The sequence below is a fragment of the Mercenaria mercenaria genome, chromosome 6 (genome assembly GCF_021730395.1).
Source record: "Mercenaria mercenaria strain notata chromosome 6, MADL_Memer_1, whole genome shotgun sequence".
In the NCBI taxonomy this organism is placed as follows: domain Eukaryota; kingdom Metazoa; phylum Mollusca; class Bivalvia; order Venerida; family Veneridae; genus Mercenaria; species Mercenaria mercenaria.
The window spans coordinates 14676154-14696030 of NC_069366.1; the positions used below are offsets into that span (position 1 = coordinate 14676154).

The window sequence follows — 19877 nt, forward strand, 5'->3', positions numbered from 1 at the left end:
TCCAGATTTGAAGGTACCCAGGTTCTGTGTTTAGATTGTTATAAATCTGTTAAGTTTTTAGAAGTTAGGCAAAGGTCACAAAAAAGCAAAGGTTAAAGAATCTCATTCGTAAATTTTTAAAAAAATGCGGATGATTTTCCAACAAAAGTCTTTTTCTTACATAAAGAAATAGACTCGGTTAATAGAATATTTGAAAATAAAAGCTAAATGTCAGTTTTTCCAGTTTTTAGTTGTTTCCTTTCTACAGGAAGATGCAGAGAATGAATTCATATTCATTTGTATATTTACAGTTTCGGGATCTGACAACACTGCCAGTTCTGTTTGAACTACACACAGTGCTGTGCTCTGTACCTACATCAAGCATGCTTGTTATGGAAATTACTGCTGTAAGTTTGAGTTAAATTTACACCTGCTGTATTTCTACTTGTGAAGAAATCACAGTATTAAGTTATAAATTTGCACCTGGACCCAGTTGTTTGAAACTTTAACAGGCAATCAAGCAAACGGTTGATTAACTTTTAGGGTTAGATTTCGACAGTTTAGAAGACTTAGAAAAACAAATGTATGAGTTAAGGATTACGAGCACTATAAAGTCTTTACAGTAAAACTAAAACATCATATGAATGTTTCCCACCAAGACTTATATTTTGAAACTAAATTGAACCAGTGGTTATTTTAAAAGCCGGTTAATGTTTTGAACAACTGGGCCCTGTAATGTAATTGGTATGGAAATCTTGGCGGTAATGTTTAATTAAATTAAGACCTACTGTAGTGTTACAGGTAGGGAAATGACAGCAGTAAGTTGAAGTTGAATTTACACCTTCTGTAATGTTATTGTAAGGTGAGATTTTATGGATAAAAAGTCACATCGGCCCCTAAGTGAATGATCTGATTATATCTTTGTAGATACAGAAAGAGATAGTGGATACTATAGCAGCTTACACTCAGCCGTTGTCACAGCCTACAGAGGAAAAGGACAGTAAGCATAGCAGTGTTCTCAGTTTTCTTCCTTGTTTCGGAACGTACCTTAACAATTTGAAAATGAATCTTGTTTTATTGTTTCAAAGTAATTATGTAATTCCTACTCTGACAGCATTTTACCTCGTACATGTTTCAACTGCTGTAAAATCATTTAATTTGATGGGCAAAACACCTTGTGGGTTCAGTGAAAAATGGTAATGTGTGGGGACAAGAACATGTTGATTTCTAATTTTTAAGATACAGACAGTAAGAACTTGATGTTTCAATTAGGATTGCAGTTAAACAAAACCATGAAATCCATGAAATTAGCTGTGATTAATTGTTTCACAGTGTATGAGATGAAAACAAAACAAACAAATCATTGCTCTGTGGTAAAGGTCCCTTACTTCAAATCACTTTTCCCTCACCTGGGTTTAATCCTTACTCAGGGCATTGAATTGTTCATGTGAGGAAGTATTCCAGCTAGCTTATGGAAGGTCAGTGGTTCTATCCAGCAGCCCACTCCAGATGAAATTAATAATGATGCACCTGGAGTCTTCCTTTACCATCAAAATCTGGAAAGTCACTATATGACCTATAATTGTGTTGGTGTCGCGTTAAACCCAACCAGAAAAAAAAACATCATTAGAAAGTAAAAGATAATTTCAATCTCTTAAGACTAGTAATAACTGAGAAAGTAAAGAATTTTACCCTTATCGAGGTTGTCCATTTTATACATTTTCAGAGATAAGTCAGAGCCTGTGGACACTGACTATAAGAGATCTGTTGAAGTATACAATGAAGGCTCCCTATGCCTATCTAAGTGGTTTACAGATTCTCTCAGAGTTACTGCCCTTGCCTTTACCTCTTCAGACCAGAGAGGTAAGTTAGCTATTTGTTTTAACCAAGTTTAAAATATTAATTGGCTTATTACATCTGATTTAGTATTTAAAACATCAAAGACTAAAGTACTTACCTAATGATTCTGAGGTTAAGGGGTTAGATGTTCCCTGCTGGTACCAGACTTAAAACTAAAAGCTGTATCTGAAGTGACAGTTTGTTAGTAAAGCAGTATGATCAACATTTATATTTATAGGTATTTTAACATTATGAAAAGGGGCCTTTGTGGCGAGTGGTTAAAATCACTGACTTCAAATCTCTTGCCCCTCATCGATGTGGGTTCAAGCCTTACTCGGGGAGTTGAATTCTTCATGTGAGGAAGCCATCCAGCTGGCTTGTGGAAGGTTGGTGGTTCTACCCAGGTGCCCGCTCATGATGAAATAATGCATTGAGGGGCACCTGGGGTCATCCTCCATCATCAAAGCTGGAAAGTCGCCATATGACCTGTATTAAATTGTGTTGGTGGGACGTTAAACCCAACAAAATAAAATAAATAAAACATTATGAAAAAGTGAACATACAGTTAAACATGTCTGTAAGATCATAGTTATGAAAGTGGTCTTTTGTGGTGGGTATTGCTGAACACAGCTTTTAGTCATACAGGTGTTAATTAAGAAATAATATATAAAAAAAACCTTGTTCTAACGTTATTGATACACAAAAAGAGGTTATACGTCCGTGGAATAATTTCATGAGGGCATAGCCCAAGTGAATTATTCTGGCAACGTATAACCGATTTTAGGTATATTGATTTTGGTAAATCACAGTTTTGCTATACATTGTTACAATTCTAATATGCCCTTAATCTAAAACATTAGATAAAATATAGTAGCGCTCTTTCTTGGTCGCAACAAAAACATTGACGTCATCGCACATTAACATGACATCATTTTAGCATAAGCGTGTTTTAACAGAAACAAGCATATTAGAAGGAGAGGTAACATGAAAATGTGTGACACTAGTAAAATCACCTGTTATTGTACATCATGAGCTTCTTGGGCCTCCACGACCAAGTGTTTAAGGTTGTTGATTACGAATCACATGCCTCTTACCTTAATCATTTAGAAAGTATGCATGTAGAATTCCTTCATCTAAGGAAGTAATCCAGCTGGCTTATGGGAGGTGGATAGTTCTACCTATGATCCAGCTTGTGACTGAAATAATTCCCAGAGGGACACTTCAGGTCTTTTCTACCATTAAATGCTGAAAAGTTGTTGTATGAATTAAGGTTCGACTTAAAACCCAACAAAATAGATCATGAGCTTAGATCTTTACCCTGCATTTAAATATCTGTTTATATTAAATGTCTGTTTTTTTAGCCATTGTCTAAAGAAGAGGAATCCCTTGCACTGAACACCCGTAAACTGTGGAGTGCCCACTTGCTGCCACTGCATGGAGCATTACACAACATTATTAGAACTCTGTCGGCCACAAGCTGTCAGCCGCTACAGCAAATATTGAGGAAGATCTGCTGGCAAATGTCTGACCTGGCTGCACCAACAGCAACTATGATTACACAGTAAGTTGAAATCTATTTATAGAATGTGTAGATTGTATTTTATGTGAGTAGTGTATGTTAGATAAGTGCTAATTCAAAGAATTTTTAATGTGTCTTGTAAAAATACTAAATTATCTGGGTGGGGGGGGGTTCTACTTATAATTTATTATATGCTGTCTGAAATAATGTTTGGAGGGGCACCTAAGGTCTTCATCCACCATTAAAGCTGGAAAGTTATCATATGACCTATAATTGTGTCCATGAGACTTTTAACTCAGCAAAGTATGTGCCATAGAATGCATTGCTTATTGCACATTTTAACACTCTGTCATGACATTAAGATTAATTATGTATGATATGTGTAGGGGCAGGTGGCCTTAGTGCAAAATTAATAAACTTAATTGTTAATGACGTATTATTGAAATTAAGAAAATTTTACTCAATGATATGTTGCAAAGACAGAATCTAAATATTTTATGTTTTAATGTAGTTTATACCTGAAACTTGGTTTATTATTTCAGATGTATTTTGGACATTCTGTTGGAGCATATAGAGACCGTGAGTGAGCTAAGCAAGGTAAACCCGGAGTCTGAGGAGACAAAGGTGGCTCTTTCTACACGAGGACGGTTCCTGAACCTGCTGGCTTATCTTCTCTCACAACCTGCAATTAAATGTACCATGCTGAGGATAATGGGGTATGAGATATTCCTTTTATGCAGTAATACTATGAGTTGAATTTGAATATGCAGTATATATTTATGATACTTTTAGATTCTGTTACAAATACCAAGGGATATGGATTTGAATTTCTGTTGTTGTCTCCATTATTTACAATTACATGGCTGCAGTGACATGAATTCTTGATCAACCCTCATATATCAGAAATTTTAAAGTAAATTTTTATACGCCCGTTTGAAAAACGGGACGTATTATGGGAACGCCCCTGGCGGGCGGGCAGGCTGCGTCCACAGACTTTGTCCGGAGCATATCTTCTACATGCATGAAGGGATTTTGATGAAACTTGGCACAGTTGTTCACCATCATGAGACGGAGTGTCATGCGCAAAAACCAGGTCCCTAGGTCTAAGGTCAAGGTCACACTTAGAGGTCAAAGGTCAAATTCAAGAATGACTTTGCCCTGAGCATATCTTCTTCATGCCTGGAGGGATTTTGATGAAAGTTGGCACAATTGTTCATCATCATGAGACGGAGTGTCATGCGCAAGAACCAGGGCCCTGGATCTAAGGTCAAGGTCACACTTAGAGGTCAAAGGATACATTCAAGAATGACTTTGTCTGGAGCATATCTTCTTCATGCATGGAGGGATTTTGATGTAACTTGGCACAAATGTTCACCACCATGAGGCGGAGTGTCATGCGCAAGAACCAGGTCCCTAGATCTAAGGTCAAGGTCACACTTAGAGGCCAAAGGTCAGATACAAGAATGACTTTGTCCGAAGCATTTCTTCTTCATGCATGGAGGGATTTTGATGTAACTTGGCACAATTATACACCATCATGAGACGAAGTGTCATGCGCAGTTCCTTTCTTTAGAATTACTTCCCTTTGTTGTTACTTTAAATAGCTTATATTGAAACTTTTTCATTACTAGTCGTAGGGAAAAATCGAGACCACTTTTCTGTAGTACAACATGCATGCTACATCCAATTATGAGGTGTATTTTGACCAATCTCTACCTAGTAAAGATTTTTGTGTGGACTTACAATTTTTTTATGGATTTTTTTTTTTTTTTTAAGATTATCTTCCCTTAGTTGTTACTATAAATAACTTATATTGTAACTTTTTTATAATTGACGTAGGGAAAAAACAAGACCACTTTTCAATGGTACAACATAGATGTTACTTTCAAATTTTAGGTGTATTTTAAGGTATCTCTACCTGGTAAGGAGTTTTTTTGTGGACTTAGAAAAACAAATGACTTAAATGATTACTAAACAACCACAAAATTAAAATTCCATTTGCAAATACAGGTGCTAGAGTAAAGAAATTTGCTGTGACGGGCGTATATTGTGACATTCTGGCACTCTTGTTATACACTGATGAAGATGAAACATCTTTTTAACATCAGTGATGACAAATCTGTATTACCATGGGGTTCTTTTTTTTGTAATACACATCTTTTACCTGTACTGTACAACTTTCAGACCAAGTGGTGAAGAGAAGTATCAGTTAGTTCTGGGGAAGATGTTAGATATACTGAACCTGGTATCAGAGAGACAGGACCATATACAAGACCAGGAATGTATCGTGGTAGGTATTCTGTTAAAATTTGTTAAAAACTTACCGGATTTTTCATTTTAATGACTTGTTGTGTAATACAAATCCATGTCTTAAAGGCTCATTTTAAACTGTGAACAAAGTTACGCAAGGAAAGTACAGGTTATCATCTCTTGTTACAGAAAGTATTTCATATCAAAAAGTTTCCTGTCCTGCAGTGATGGGACTAATGATTCGCATATATGCCAGGCATAATGTCCTTGATAAAGCAATGAATGTATCAAGTACTTGTTCAGTTTAAAGAAATAAATTTTCAGTATGCTGTATAAGATTACAGTATACTTACTCCTGACTTTCTGCTTAGGTTTCATTTTTGGGTACTGCCATGTGATGGCGCTGTTTCTTTCATTTATATTTTTATGTTACGTTCAAAGAAAATATTTTATTTCACTGAAGCTTGAAACTGGAGAAATCTACTCATTGAAATATATAAAACTGGTACCTTGCCAAAATTTCTGTTTGTCCTTTATTGGATAAAGTGTACTATACTGAGGTCATCTTCTTCTATTTCAGTCTATTCTGCAGAGTTTATGTGACATGGAGGTTACTCTGACATCAGGGGAAACAACTCTTTCGATCCAAGAACAGGTAAACATAAAGAACAAAAACTTTGTTGCAAGAATTAACTGCCAGTTATTCAGATCTCGCTGAGGGCCATTTCTTAACATAAAGAGCATCCAGTTGACTTGCAGACTGCCTTTATGGTCTATGAGTCTGTTCTGTTTACTGACTTGATATAATGTGTGTGGAAAGGTTGCTTAGAGTCACCCAGCTTAACTTTTAAACTTGACTTTAAGACTAAAGACAGCTTCAAAATATTAACGGAGGTTGTTTTTAGAGTTCTTAATTTGTTTTGTGTATATTCAGGTTGGCAATGCTTTACCATCAGAAGATCAGCTGACGTTGATCATTGAGGCTATCCTGGAACATATTGCCCATCCGAATCACAAGTATGACACCGTGTTACCATGTATACGAGCTCTTGTCATGCTTACAGAGCATGATTACAGTTTCTACCTTCTCAAAGAGTAAGTTGCTAAACATTCTTGATATACAGTAAGTAATTATATTGGTTTCACCTCTATTGTAAAGATTTGAAACTGTTTTAACCCTTATCATGCTGGACATGATTGATTCTGCCTTTGTGACCAGTGTAGATCATGATCAGCCTACACATGTATGCAGTCTGATCAAGATCTACACTGTTTGTCATTCAGTCAATATCGTTTTGGTAAGCACCCCTTTTAACAGTGAATGGTACTGTCCAAATTGAAAGATGGACAAGTTCATTATAGAAATTTAGCAGGATAAGGGCTAAAATTATTGTCTGCTTCACCTGATGAACCATTACTGATCTTAAACGCAGAGGAATAGCAGTTATTCATTTAATTTCTTGGGCATAAAAGGCTGCTATTTTACCCAAAGGGGCTATTTCAAGGGGTTATGAATTTGTGGTTCACTGTGATTTAATTTCATGCATTAAGGTAACCATGAAATCCATGAAAATTAGTGCCCCGCAAATAGAAGTGGTTTCACAGTACGTTTGAACCTGAGTGACCAACTAAAGAATTTTCTTCAATTTGACGATTATACATTTTACAGTATGAACATTGTAAAGCCTGTTCTATTCTGTTCCAGTACCTTTGAGAAGCACAAGTTGTGTCTGTATAGACTGTTACAGAGGATAAAGTTCAAGTTCAGTAAGGACAGCTCCGACTGTCTCTCAACTTTCTCCACCACCCTCGAGTTCCTGAGGCTCTTGGTCTCTACTGAGCCTCCGGATGAAGACATGCCTCTTACAAGAACTATAACTCTGTCGAATCAAGAGTTACGGGAAGTTGTGGCTTGGACACAAGATATGACCAATCATCCTCTAGTGGCCTTGCAGAAACTTCTTGAGGTAAAGATACTTTTTTTAGCATAAAACTTTTATTTTGGATGGCTTACATTAGTATCAGCATTTTAAGTAGTCAGTAAATATAAACATAGAAATAAATATGTTAGTTAATGTGATAGTTATCCTGTACATGTAAATAACTGAACTTCCCAGAGTGAAAAAAAATCGGTCGTAGAACCAACATCGCGTTCAGCCCATACCTACAATTTTAATGTTTTATGATCAGAATGACTCCTTGGCTTGAAAGGTAAACCATGGATATTTTAAAAAACTGAAGGATAAATTTCCCCATCAACAGGATGGTATGAAGGAAGAAGAAGCACTGGACAGTCTTGTTGAAAGTGTGAACAGTTTGATAAATGTTCTTCATCGAGATTCACCAGAGAAACCTAAAGCTGGTAAGTGTAGCCATGAACCTTTATTGTGAACTGTGTATTTCCTACTCTACCACTTCAGTGGACCATGGATTGATGTGTGGCTAAACATATATTTCCCTTAATGAACTATAAGTAGAAATGTATGTATATACTTTATACTCTCTTAAATGGACAAAGGATATTTGAATGTAAACTTTATTTTTCCTTTAATGTGTCATGGATAGATGTTTAAACACCACTTCCTTTAATTGACCATGGATAAATATGTGTAAACACACTATAGATGCTTGTAAACAAGATTAATTTCATTTTATATAGGTTCATTGTAAATTTTGAAATAAACACTTAAACACTTAGATTTACTGGTTATCAATGTGTTAACAGTTTTGGGATAGTGATCTTGACCTCAGAGAATTGGTTCCTCCATCACAAGACCATCAGTAATAGTTAATGTAAAGCTTCAGAATGGTTTGATTTGCTATTTATTTACTTCAAGTAAATGATATATTTAATAGACAGATATTACCTGGGAAATTGATAGCACTGAACAAAGGTTAAATACTGCACGTGTTATTTATTCTGCAGAAATTACACAGCCCACGTTGCCTGAGCCTCAGTCACTACAGGCACTATTCAACATGAGGTCAGTGTGTACCATGACTGACCCTGATGACGAGAGACTCAGCTCTACATTCTGGCAGACAACATTTGAACCAGATGAACCGGATCTAGTGCCGTTTGACCTTGACAATCTGTGCCAGAAATACTGCAAAGATTTCAGTCTAGAGGAAGAGCTGAAGAAAGATATTGGTCTAGTCTCTGAACAGGAACTCACAAAACCAAAGAAACTGAAGTAAGTTTACTTGTACTTTATGATGACTTTTCATTCAGCCAAACTTATCTGTTTTCTTCGGAGAATTAACAAGCAGAAATGCTGCCATATGAGGAGACAGACTTAGATCTATATCATTAATATCTCAGGATATAAGGACAGACATCTTGGTACAAAAATACATGGCTGTGATTAAATTATTGAGTAGATTCTGAGGTGTTGTTTCATTTTCTTCATTTCATGTCCAACTGCTGAAGTCAGTTTATAATAATCTGGATATCTTTATAGATTTGCCTTCAAATTAATGCTTCTTTAAAATTTATTATTGAGAATAATTTAGTTGCCTGCTATTTCCTACTAGCAAAAAGTGCTGACTTGTTAACACCTGCAAAATTTTGATTGTTGACGGATTTTATAAAATTATTTCGACATAAATTTGCGTACATCAAAAAATCGCATTTTTTTAACAGGGACAGAAGAAAGTCTCAAGAGTTTGTTACCTGGCGAGGAAGGGGAGTGAGGAGACCTTTTGGTAAGTTGTTGGAAGCTGTAAGACATTCTCCCTGTTCTTTGATATAGTGTTGTTTTATTTATTTCAAGACATCTGAGTAAATTAATTCAGCATAAGTAGTTGCTAGAGGGATTGAGGAGTGTCACATTTCATTACCTCTCATGAACAGACATGGTAAAACCAAGTCGTCTGTTTATTTGCTTGATTGTGTTCTATGCTTCCAAAGGATCTTCTTGTAGATTTTTTTGCCAAAATGTAACATTTATATGAATTGTTAATAATTATGAGTGTCTACATGTCATAGAAGTCTATTTGCCATGTGTTTAAGTGAAATGTAAGGTAGTTTCCAATGTTGCTTTATATTATAATGTCTCATTTTAGCAGAGAAACCTGAATTATAGATATGTACATTAATATTTTCCAGTTGCCCCAATGCGAGGTAGGGGTATAGCCAGAGGACTGGCAGCACAGGCAAACAGACACCATGACAACTTCAGATCCCGCCCACCCAACACCAGTCGTCCACCATCAATGCATGTCGACGACTTTATGAAACTTGAACAAAAATCAGATCAAAACAGAGATGGTGGTGATGGTGATGGTGGTCAGTCATTCCGAAGAGAAAATGTAAATATATTGTGATAGAAAAATAAATGTTTCCTAAAAGTTACCTTTGGAATTGATGGCAACATTTTCAACTGCAGTGTTATATCATTGACCATGATTCATTTATTGATGTCTGTTAATTCTTAGGTTTTTTTTATTCAAACTTTTGCAATTCATTCTAGAAACAAAAGTTTACTGTGAAAAACCTTTGTTTAATAATTAATAACAACTTTACTTCATGAAGGTGCAAGTAGAATCAGCTTTCACATTTTGTGAAATATTTTGTTATTCTGTTTTAAAAAGATAGAAAATGAAAGTGCAGAATCACTTAATGGAATATTTAACTAATTAGTAATGATGTTTAAGAAATCATATACTAAAATGTGAATTTATTAATAATATGTTTTTGAGTATCCTAGTAAGTAGGGTTTTCTTTCTAAGGTCCTGTCATGTACATTCCATTCAAGAAAATCCAAAATTTTGAGTAGTTATAAATCCTAAATAAACTGTTTATTTTAGGTTGAACACTGCTATTGTATTTCAGGATTTCAGTCGTGGTAGAGGTCGAGGGTTTGATCGTGGACGTGGATTTGACAGAGGACGTGGCAGATTTCTTACGCCACCTGGTAGTTTCAGAAGGGATGGTAAGCAGAAAGTTATTCCCTTTATTTCAGTTGCAGTATTCCATCGAGAAGAATTATAAGTATTTCATTACCAAAGTGGGAAGAAGGAACATAAAAAAGCAAGATTTAGGCTCAGTATTCCGTAGTGCAACTGTGTTAAATGGTAACTTACAGGTACATAGAGAGATACAAAGAAAAAATAACTTAATTTTTACAAGAAAACTTGAATAGTTAAATTCAGACATTTGAATTTCAGTTCTCACTTTAAGTGTTTAGAAAAAACAGTGAATATATCCATAATTACTAACTGCTACTGACACCGATAGATGTATACTGTTTGTATTACAGCAGGCTCAAGAGGGGGTAGGAGTGATGGTGACAATTCTGTTTATAGATCAAAGCCTCCATTTGCCAGTCCAAGATTTGGTGGAGGGTATGTATTATTTACTGTTCTATTTATGTTACCTAGCAGGTAATAAAGTATGAACACGCTTTGTTGAAAAATGTTACATTTTTTTCTCAGGCAAAAAGATATTTATACACATTTTTATGGATGTTTAAGTTATGTCAAAGAAGGATATTAAAATACACATTTGACTGGCACAAGAATTTTTCATTTTCTTATATACATGCTGAAAATTAGACCTACATAACTTTTGATTCTGCAACATTTACCACTATGTAATATAGAAATAATAATTCATTTTACAGTCATGATAGACCTATGTCAGGTGACAGGCGAGACAATAGAGGTGGAAGGTTCGAGTCTCGAGGCCGAGGTTTCAGAGGAAATTGGGCAGGTCCCAGATTTAAAGATGATAGGTAAGTAAGTCCTATATGGATAGAACTGTTCAGTAAAAACTGAGCATTTGCTGCAATTTTTGTGCTATGGCAAAATGGTTAGTGTACTGGTACATTATTTTCCAAATATATTTTGTGTTCATACATTTTTACAATATTTATTGAAATCATTATATGAGCTTATATATGTAATGTCCCAAGGTTTGTAAATGTAAATGTGAAAAGTTTGAAGGGGAAACAATTCATTTTGAATTATTATTATCAGATAATTTTTATGCATGATGATATTTCAAATTAAATTACATTGTGTACAAGTAAAATGGATTGGTTTTATTGGCCAGGTCTTCAAAGAAAATCTGGGTTGTAGATTCGGTCTGTCCTGGCGGATGGATGGAAATAATGAGTCTCATGTTGACCTTTTTGTTCATTCATTTTTCGCAACAACTACTTATCCAAACTTCAAGAAACTTGGTCAGAATGATCCCCTATTACCCTAGTCGGTAAAAAGTGAGAATGGGCTCACTTGGTCAAAGGTCAAGGTCACAGGGACCTGAACATTGAAAATGGTGTCCGCTCAATATCTGGACAAGTATTTCACCTAGGACCTTGAAACTTTATAGGTATGTTGGTCTTGATGTGTACATGGCTCCTATTGATTTTGGGGTCACTGTGTCAAAGGTCACAATGAGTCTCATGTTAACCTTTTTGTTCAATCAGTTTTCGCAACAACTACTTAGCCAAACTTCAAGAAACTTATTACCCTAATTGGTCCAAACTGAGAATGGGGTCACTGAGTCAAAGGTCAAGGTCACAGGAACTTAATACATATGTTGGTCTTGATGTGTACCTGACCCCTATTGATTTCGGGGTCAAAGGTCAAGGTCACTGGAATATAAACATTGAATGTGGTGTTTTTCTTACTTTGATTTTTTACTCCAGTTTATTTCTTTAATTTCATTTTCTACCTATCCATTACTTTTTTAGCTCACCTGAGCTATTGTGACCGCTTGATGTCCGTCGTCTGTCGTGTGTTGTGCGTCGTGCATAGTACGTCATCCGTCAACAATTTCTAAAAAAATCTTCTTCTTGAAAACAACTGGGCAGAATTACACCAAACTTCACAAGAATGATCCTTGGGTGGCCCCTTTTCAAAATTGTTCAAAGAATTGAATTTCATGCAGAACTCTGGTTGCCATAGCAACCGAAAAAAAAAAAAATGAAAATCTTCTTGTCCAAAACCACAGGGCCTAGGGCTTTGATATCTGGTGTGTAGCATCATCTAGTGGTTGTCTACCAAAATTGTTCAAATTACCCCCTAGGGTCAAATATGGTCCCGCCCTGGGGGTCACATGGTTTATATAGACTTATATAGGGAAAACTTTGAAAATCTCCTTGTACAAAACCACATGGCCTAGGGCTTTGATATTTGGTATGTAGCATCATCTAGTGGTCCTCTACCAAGATTATTCAAATTATCTCCCTAGGGTCAAATATGGCCCCGCCCCGGGGGTCACATGGTTTATATAGACTTATATAGGGAAAACTTTGAAAATCTCCTTGTACAAAACCACATGGCCTAGGGCTTTGATATTTGGTGTGTAGCATCATCTAGTGGTCCTCTACCAAGATTGTTCAAATTATCCCCCTAGGATCAAATATGGCCCCACCCAGGGGGTCCCAAGTTTTACATAGACTTATATAGGAAAAAAAGTTTTAAAATCTTCTTGTCTGAAACCACAACACTTAGACCTTTGATATTTGGTTCGTAGCATTGTCTTATGGTCCTCAACCAAAATTGTTCAAATTGCACCCCTTGGATGAAAAGAGGCCCCGCCCTGGGGGTCCCAAGTTTTATATAGACTTATATAGGAAAAAGCTTTAAAAGTCTTCTTGTCTGAAACCATACGACCTAGGCTTTTGATATTTGGTACAATGCATTGTCTAGAAGTCCCCTACCAAAATTGTTCAAATTATGCCCCTGGGGTTAAAAGAGGCCCCCGCCCTCAGGTCACTTAATTATTACGTGAGTTATATGGGGAAAATATTTAAAAAATCATCTGTTCCTATTTCCAAGAGTGTTTAATTATAATTACCTGATGACCCCAAGTAATATGATGTCATTTGACTGTGACCTTGACCTACTGACCTGCTTTCTTGTTTTTTAAGATACAGCCTTGAAATTTTGATGACTTACACAGTTTTGCACACACATCGTAAAACTGAATTTCATTGACCATGAATGTGTCCTACTGACTTTCTTAATATTTTATCATCAGTTTGACATTTGAAACATGTAGCTCATATTACTCAGGTGAGCGATCAAGGGTCATCATGTTTCCTCTTGTTTCCCTTTTTCCTTCAATAGTGATTATTAATTTGGGGGTTATTTATTGTATGCCTTTATTAGAACTTTCACTCATTATCACCTAATTCAGAAAACCCGTCCAAAACGCCATCAGGCGTTAGCTGCTTGTATATATAGTGAAACAGTTTAGCTTTGGCATTGAAACTTTTTTTTAGACACTTCAGGTATATTTTGAATGAAAATTAATATTGTAAAAGCAATATTTATGAAGTGTTTTATATTATATTTCAGATTTGGTGGTAACAGTATGGGATTTCGAGGCCGATCTGATCCTAACAGACATCATAGATCCTTCACAAAATAATAACAACTATGACAATATAATTATGTGTGAAACTTCACTGGATAATTGCAATTATGTGGCAGAATATGTCAGAGGTCCTTCACAGACTAGTTAAACATTGTGACATAATATATCAGAAATCCTTAAACAAATAACTGAACAATGCTGATACAGAGTATATCATGGAAGAGCAACAATAGGAATGTAGATCATCACTGAATGATAAAAATGTTATCACAGACCATATTCAGAGATCTTTCATTAAATAAAGATAAGAACTGTATATCAACACTAATGTTTGAGTAAATAAGACGCGGATAAAACGCCATAGATTCTTAACATCAATAACTGTGAAATGCTGCTAGATAACTTACATAAGATAATGAGAATGACTATTGAAAGTTATCAGAGACCCTTTGTTACATATCAGTTACTGCCAAATACAGCCATATATTCTTCTTTGGAAAACAAGAACATGTACTTCACTAAGTGATGAACAACAGAACATTGCACTTCCCTCAGTTGTAAAGAAGAAAACACGCCTGTTTCAAAGTTATGGGAACAAGACATGAAAAGTGTCTCTGTGCTCAAGGTCAATTGAAACAAGTAAATTAAAATATCACAAATCAGTTATTTGTTAATAGAAAAATAGCCTGCTGGTGGCAAATGACCTTGCCTTTGTGACCAGTGCAGACCAAGATCCTGCATAGGCTGATCATGGTCTGCACTGTTCACTTTTCAGTCAGTAAATTTTATAACATATAATGTAAATGTACTTCAATAGGTTGAACTAATGGCTCACACTAGAAGACACAAGTCTGATCAATTTCAGACTCTCTCAGACATTTTTGATAAATAGTTTGTAACATTTTGTCATCAGGTAACTTAACTAAGCCACTAAACTGGATTTTGCTGGTCTACCGAATTGAAAGTGATTGTTAGATTCTAACCTTTTGATTACAATAGAACCTACCAAACATACTTTTAAATATAAATCCCGTAAAATAACTCAAACGATATCCTGATTGATAATTATGATTTTTCGTCATTAAATCGTTTCAGCAGAGAAAATATTTTTGTATAACATTACAGTATGCACAACTTCTACCACTGACAACATTTCTGAGTTCAACGATGCATGAGAATCATAACAATGAAACAATAATATAAACATGCTGTTGTTTAAATTATCTTGCGAGAGTAGTATTAATGTTCTTTTCTTCTATGGTTTTGCTTTGCTTAACTGTGTTGTCATTTCACAATGAAAGCAAGTTATTTAATGAAATAAATGAGTACAATGTATACAATTATGATTGTTTTTCTTTTTTATTCCTCTCAGGCCTTTCTAAAGACTTGTGTCAGTTAAAAGTTGTAAAATATCTAATGTATGTATAATTGAATCATACTTTGGTTTACATTTGAGCCGTGCCATGGGAAAACCAACATAGTGGCTTTGCGACCAGCATGGATCCAGACCAGCCTGCGCACCCGCGCAGTCTGGTCAGGATCCATGCTGTTCACTAACAGTTTCTCTAATTGCAATAGGCTTTGAAAGCGAACAACATGGATCCTGACCAGACTGCGCGGATGCGCAGGCTGGTCTGGATCCATGCTGGTCGCAAACCCACTATGTTGGTTTTCTCATGGCGCGGCTCATTTATTGTTTGAGTCAGTTTTGTTCTTGGCTCACCTGAGCTTGAAGTGCTTGGGATGAGCTATTGCATCTGTCTGTTCATGCTTTCCTTTTAGCAGTATCTCCTCTGCAACCATTGGGTGGAAGTTGACAAAACTGTGCCTGGATGTTCTTTGGGTGGTGGTCCTCTAAAGTTGTTCAAATGGTTACGTTTGGTATCACATAGTGCGTGCCAAGGCTAAAAGAAGAAAAATCTTTAAATGACATATCAACCTAAATTGCTAGTCCAATTTTGAAATAATTTCACACAATTGGTCCTGATGTAACCCGCTACCAAGATTGTTTAAATTATCTGGATTTATCAAAAAGATCCCGGCCATGGGAGGTGGTCACTTTTTCCTGTATGTATGTATTGTAGTGGAAGTTTTAAGAATCTTTTTTAATGAAACAGCTGGCTTGATTTTGAAATAATTTCACACACCTGGTCCTTACATGACTACCAAGATTGTTCATTTTTAGCTCACCTGAGCATGAAGTGCTCAAGGTGAGCTTTTGTGATCGCCCTGTGTCCGTCGTCAACAATTTGACTGTTAACACTTTAGAGGTCACAATTTTGGCCTAATCCTAATGAAACTTGGTCAGAATGATACCCTCAATAAAATCTTGGACTTGTTCTATATTGGGTCATCTGGAGTCAAAAACAACTAGGTCACCAGGTCAAATCAAAGGAAAAGCTTGTTAACTCTCTAGAGGTCACAATTTGGCCCAATCTTAATGAAACTTGGTCAGAATATTACCCTCAATAAAATCTTGGACGAGTTTGATATTTGGTCATCTGGGGTCAAAAATTAGGTCACCAGGTCAAATCAAAGGAAAAGCTTGTTAATACTCTAGAGGTCACACTTTTGGCCCAATCTTAATGAAACTTGGTCAGAATGTTACCCTCAATAAAATCTTGGACGAGTTCGATATTGGGACATCTGGGGTAAAAAACTAGGTCACCAGGTCAAATCAAAGAAAAAGCTTGTTAACACTGTATACACCATATTTATGACTGTATCCTCATGAAACTTGGTCAGAATGTTAATTTAGATGATCTCAAGGTCCAGCTTGAATCTATCTCATGTAGGATCAAAAACTAGGTCACCAGGTCAAATCAAAGGAAAAGCTAGTTAACACTGTAGAGGCCACATTTATGACCAGATCTTAATGAATCTTGATCAGAATGTTAATCTTGATGATCTATAGGTCAAGTTCAAATCTGGGTCAGGTGGGATCAAAAACTAGGTCAAACCAAAGGAAAAGCTTGTTAACACTCTAGAGGCCACATTTATGATGTGTCTTCATGAAACTTAGTCAGAATGTTAATCTTGATCTTTAAGTCAAGTTCGAATCTGCGTCATGTGGGGTCAAAAACTAGGTCACTGGGTCAAATCAAAGGAAAAGCTGGATTTTATTAGAAATTAAAGAAGTGTTCAGTTTCATTTTTAATAGATAAAGAAGGTATATAGACCGAAGGATGTTATATAATAAAAATGCTTAATTCCTCTTGTGTTGTCTAAATAATGTAAACTTTCTTTTATGTATAATAAAATCCAGCAATAAAGATATATCATTGTTCAAAATACACAATAATTTATTACTTCTAAAAGCTATGTGCCTGAATGCATTTTTTATATTTTTGATAATAAAAAACAGCAATAATGAGATGTAATTGTTAAAAAACTTACTTCATTAAAAATATGATAAAAACACTGTTGTATCTTATCACTTTCTTTATTTAGCCCTAATTCAATCAAACTTTCTAAACTCGTAATAAAGGTGAGAACTGATTTGCTATAAAGGTGAGAAATATCACCTGCAATTTATTTACTGCACAGTAGCTATACAGTAGCTTATTATAATAAACAGAAGCAAGTCTAACAATGGTCCCGACTTGTGTATTGGCCCTTATCGCCAATACGCAGACCTTATCTCCATAGGCCACATACCAGGCATACCAGAATCAGTGTCTTTAACACTTTAGAGGCCACATTTATGACCATATCTTAATGAAACTTGGTCAGAATGTTAATCTTGATGATCTTTAGGTCAATAGGTCAGGTGAGCAATACAGGGCCTTCATGGCCCTCTTGTGTCTGATTTGTCAGGAAATATGGCCGCCAAGGTCAGTGGTCACTTTTCCCTTTACATGTATGTATATACTGGAAACTTTAAAAATCTTCTTGTATGAAATTGTTGGCCTGATTTTAAAATAATTTCACATAAATGCTCTTTTTGTGACCTTCTAACAAATTATTTTGATTCGTCAAAAAAAAACATGGCTGTCAGAGGGCGTGGTCACTTCCATATTAATTGAAACTTCGTAAATGTTCTTGTATGAAACTGCTGGCTTAATTTTGAAATGGTCCTTGTCCTCTACCAAGAAGGATATGTGTTTATATTGAAGACTTCAGAAATGCTCTTTACAGAAACAGCAGGCCCAATTTTAAAATCATTGTCAGAAACTGCTCTTTACAAAGATTGTACTGTTTCATAATGATTTCACAGACAATTTCCTTGCATAATTATCTTCCAAAGCTGTTGAAGCAAGCAGTGTATATCAGGGAAGCGACCTAGGGCCATTATGGCTCTCTAGGCCTCTTGTTTAAATGCTGAGCTACATTCATGAGCAAGGTCAAATACTAGGTATCATACTGAAGGGAAGTGGCTTTTTATTGATAGATTTGAACAAGGTCTAGTTCTACCTACAGCAGTCATGACAATCAGGTGAAGATCAAGGACCAGTTCTTAACATTTTAATAATTTTAACATGCCCGAAACATTGCGGAATGGTACTAATTTCACTGGCGCTTTGATACATTTTACTCGGACTTAATCCTAGACACCCTGTGTAAAATGTCAAACTTAAAACTAAAGTAAAGGTATTAAATCCATATTTTTCGATGTATGAGGCATCATCTGGGGAATGTGCAGTCAAAAATTTAATTTGATACCAAAAACAGTATGATATTTATTTCTAAAGTCACTATATGTAAAAATACTTCGTTTTACCCAAGGGGAAACTGGCAGATACATGAAAATGCAGCTCTCTGATTGGTCAGTTAAAACTCCTGATGTCATATTTATTTATTTATTTATTTGGGTTTTACGGCGCACTAACACGGTATAGGTTATATGGCGCCAAACCAGGACTACAAATTTTGGTTCCACATCTCATTTACATCGAAATAAAAACATGAGGTATGGAATCAAAATCTGCATACCTGCTGGAATCACAGAATTACTGCAAACCAAGTGTTAAGACCCTATTAGTCGCCTCTTACGATCATGCAAGGGTATGAAGACAGATATCACAAGATATATTGAAAGGTCAGTATTGCTATAGGAATGAGTATATCAATGGGGACACATAGAGTTGCCCTTTTTCCGTTAATCCGTCTGACCATTCAAATGTGTGTCCTGCATATCTAAAAAATATTTGACCCGGAGTTATCAGACTTTACAGGATTGTTAGCATGAAAGCTGTGCACCTGGTGTTTTAATTAGGATCTAACACAGACCAGAGCTATGACCCTTAACTGAGTCAAGAATGTCATAAAAAAGGCCTAAGTTTAGGTGGCACGTATCTCAAAAAAAGTATTTGACCAAGGTTTATGAATCAGTACAGGAATATTCTTAAGCATATGAAGTTGTGCACCTGGGTTTTTGTTAGATATCGCTCAGCAAGACCAAAGTTATGGCCCTTGACTTAGTAAAAAATATGTATAATGGGGAATAAAAGTTTGTGTTGCACATATTTCAAAAGTATTTGAACTAGGGTCATGAAACATAGGAATTTTTGTTCAGCATGTGAAGTTGTGCACCTGTGGTTTTGTTCTGGATTTCTTTGGGTCAGGTCAGAGTTATGACCCATGATTGTCAAAAATATGCATTTTGTGTCCCATATCTCAAAAAGTGTTTGACTGAGAGTCGTTGTTATTTAGCATGTGAAGTTGCGCACCTAGTGTTCTGTTTAGGATTTTACACAACCAGACAAGAGTTATGGTCATTGGCGTAGTGAAAAATAGACAAAGTGTTAAAGATTTGTGTTACATTTATCTTAAAAAATATTTCTCTTAGAGTCATGAAACCATGTAGAATTATTATCCAGCCTGTGAATTTGTGAACCTGAGTTTTTTTAATTATTAGTATTATACCATAGCACTCTTTTTATACAAAATATGTACATTCAAAAGTGCTTTACAAAACATGAAGAACACATACATACACATACATACATGAAAATATATTGG

At 35.6% G+C, this 19877-nt stretch overlaps 1 protein-coding gene across 3 annotated transcripts in view; it reads left to right on the plus strand.

The window, feature by feature from the left end:
- The window catches only part of LOC123549593 (protein virilizer homolog), a 59530-nt gene extending 44271 nt beyond the window's left edge, over positions 1-15259 (plus strand). For all 3 annotated transcript variants that reach the window (XM_053545175.1, XM_053545177.1, XM_053545176.1), the window contains 17 exons: positions 291-386; positions 907-979; positions 1706-1842; positions 3180-3379; positions 3880-4053; positions 5522-5627; positions 6168-6242; positions 6522-6682; positions 7293-7554; positions 7850-7949; positions 8514-8781; positions 9231-9292; positions 9696-9898; positions 10422-10521; positions 10849-10933; positions 11212-11322; positions 13898-15259. In XM_053545175.1, the coding sequence (XP_053401150.1) occupies positions 291-386; positions 907-979; positions 1706-1842; positions 3180-3379; positions 3880-4053; positions 5522-5627; positions 6168-6242; positions 6522-6682; positions 7293-7554; positions 7850-7949; positions 8514-8781; positions 9231-9292; positions 9696-9898; positions 10422-10521; positions 10849-10933; positions 11212-11322; positions 13898-13970 (2286 nt within the window). In that variant the 3' untranslated portion in view covers positions 13971-15259. The remainder of the gene's footprint in view (positions 1-290; positions 387-906; positions 980-1705; positions 1843-3179; positions 3380-3879; positions 4054-5521; positions 5628-6167; positions 6243-6521; positions 6683-7292; positions 7555-7849; positions 7950-8513; positions 8782-9230; positions 9293-9695; positions 9899-10421; positions 10522-10848; positions 10934-11211; positions 11323-13897) is intronic.
- The last annotated feature ends 4618 nt before the right edge of the window (positions 15260-19877 follow it).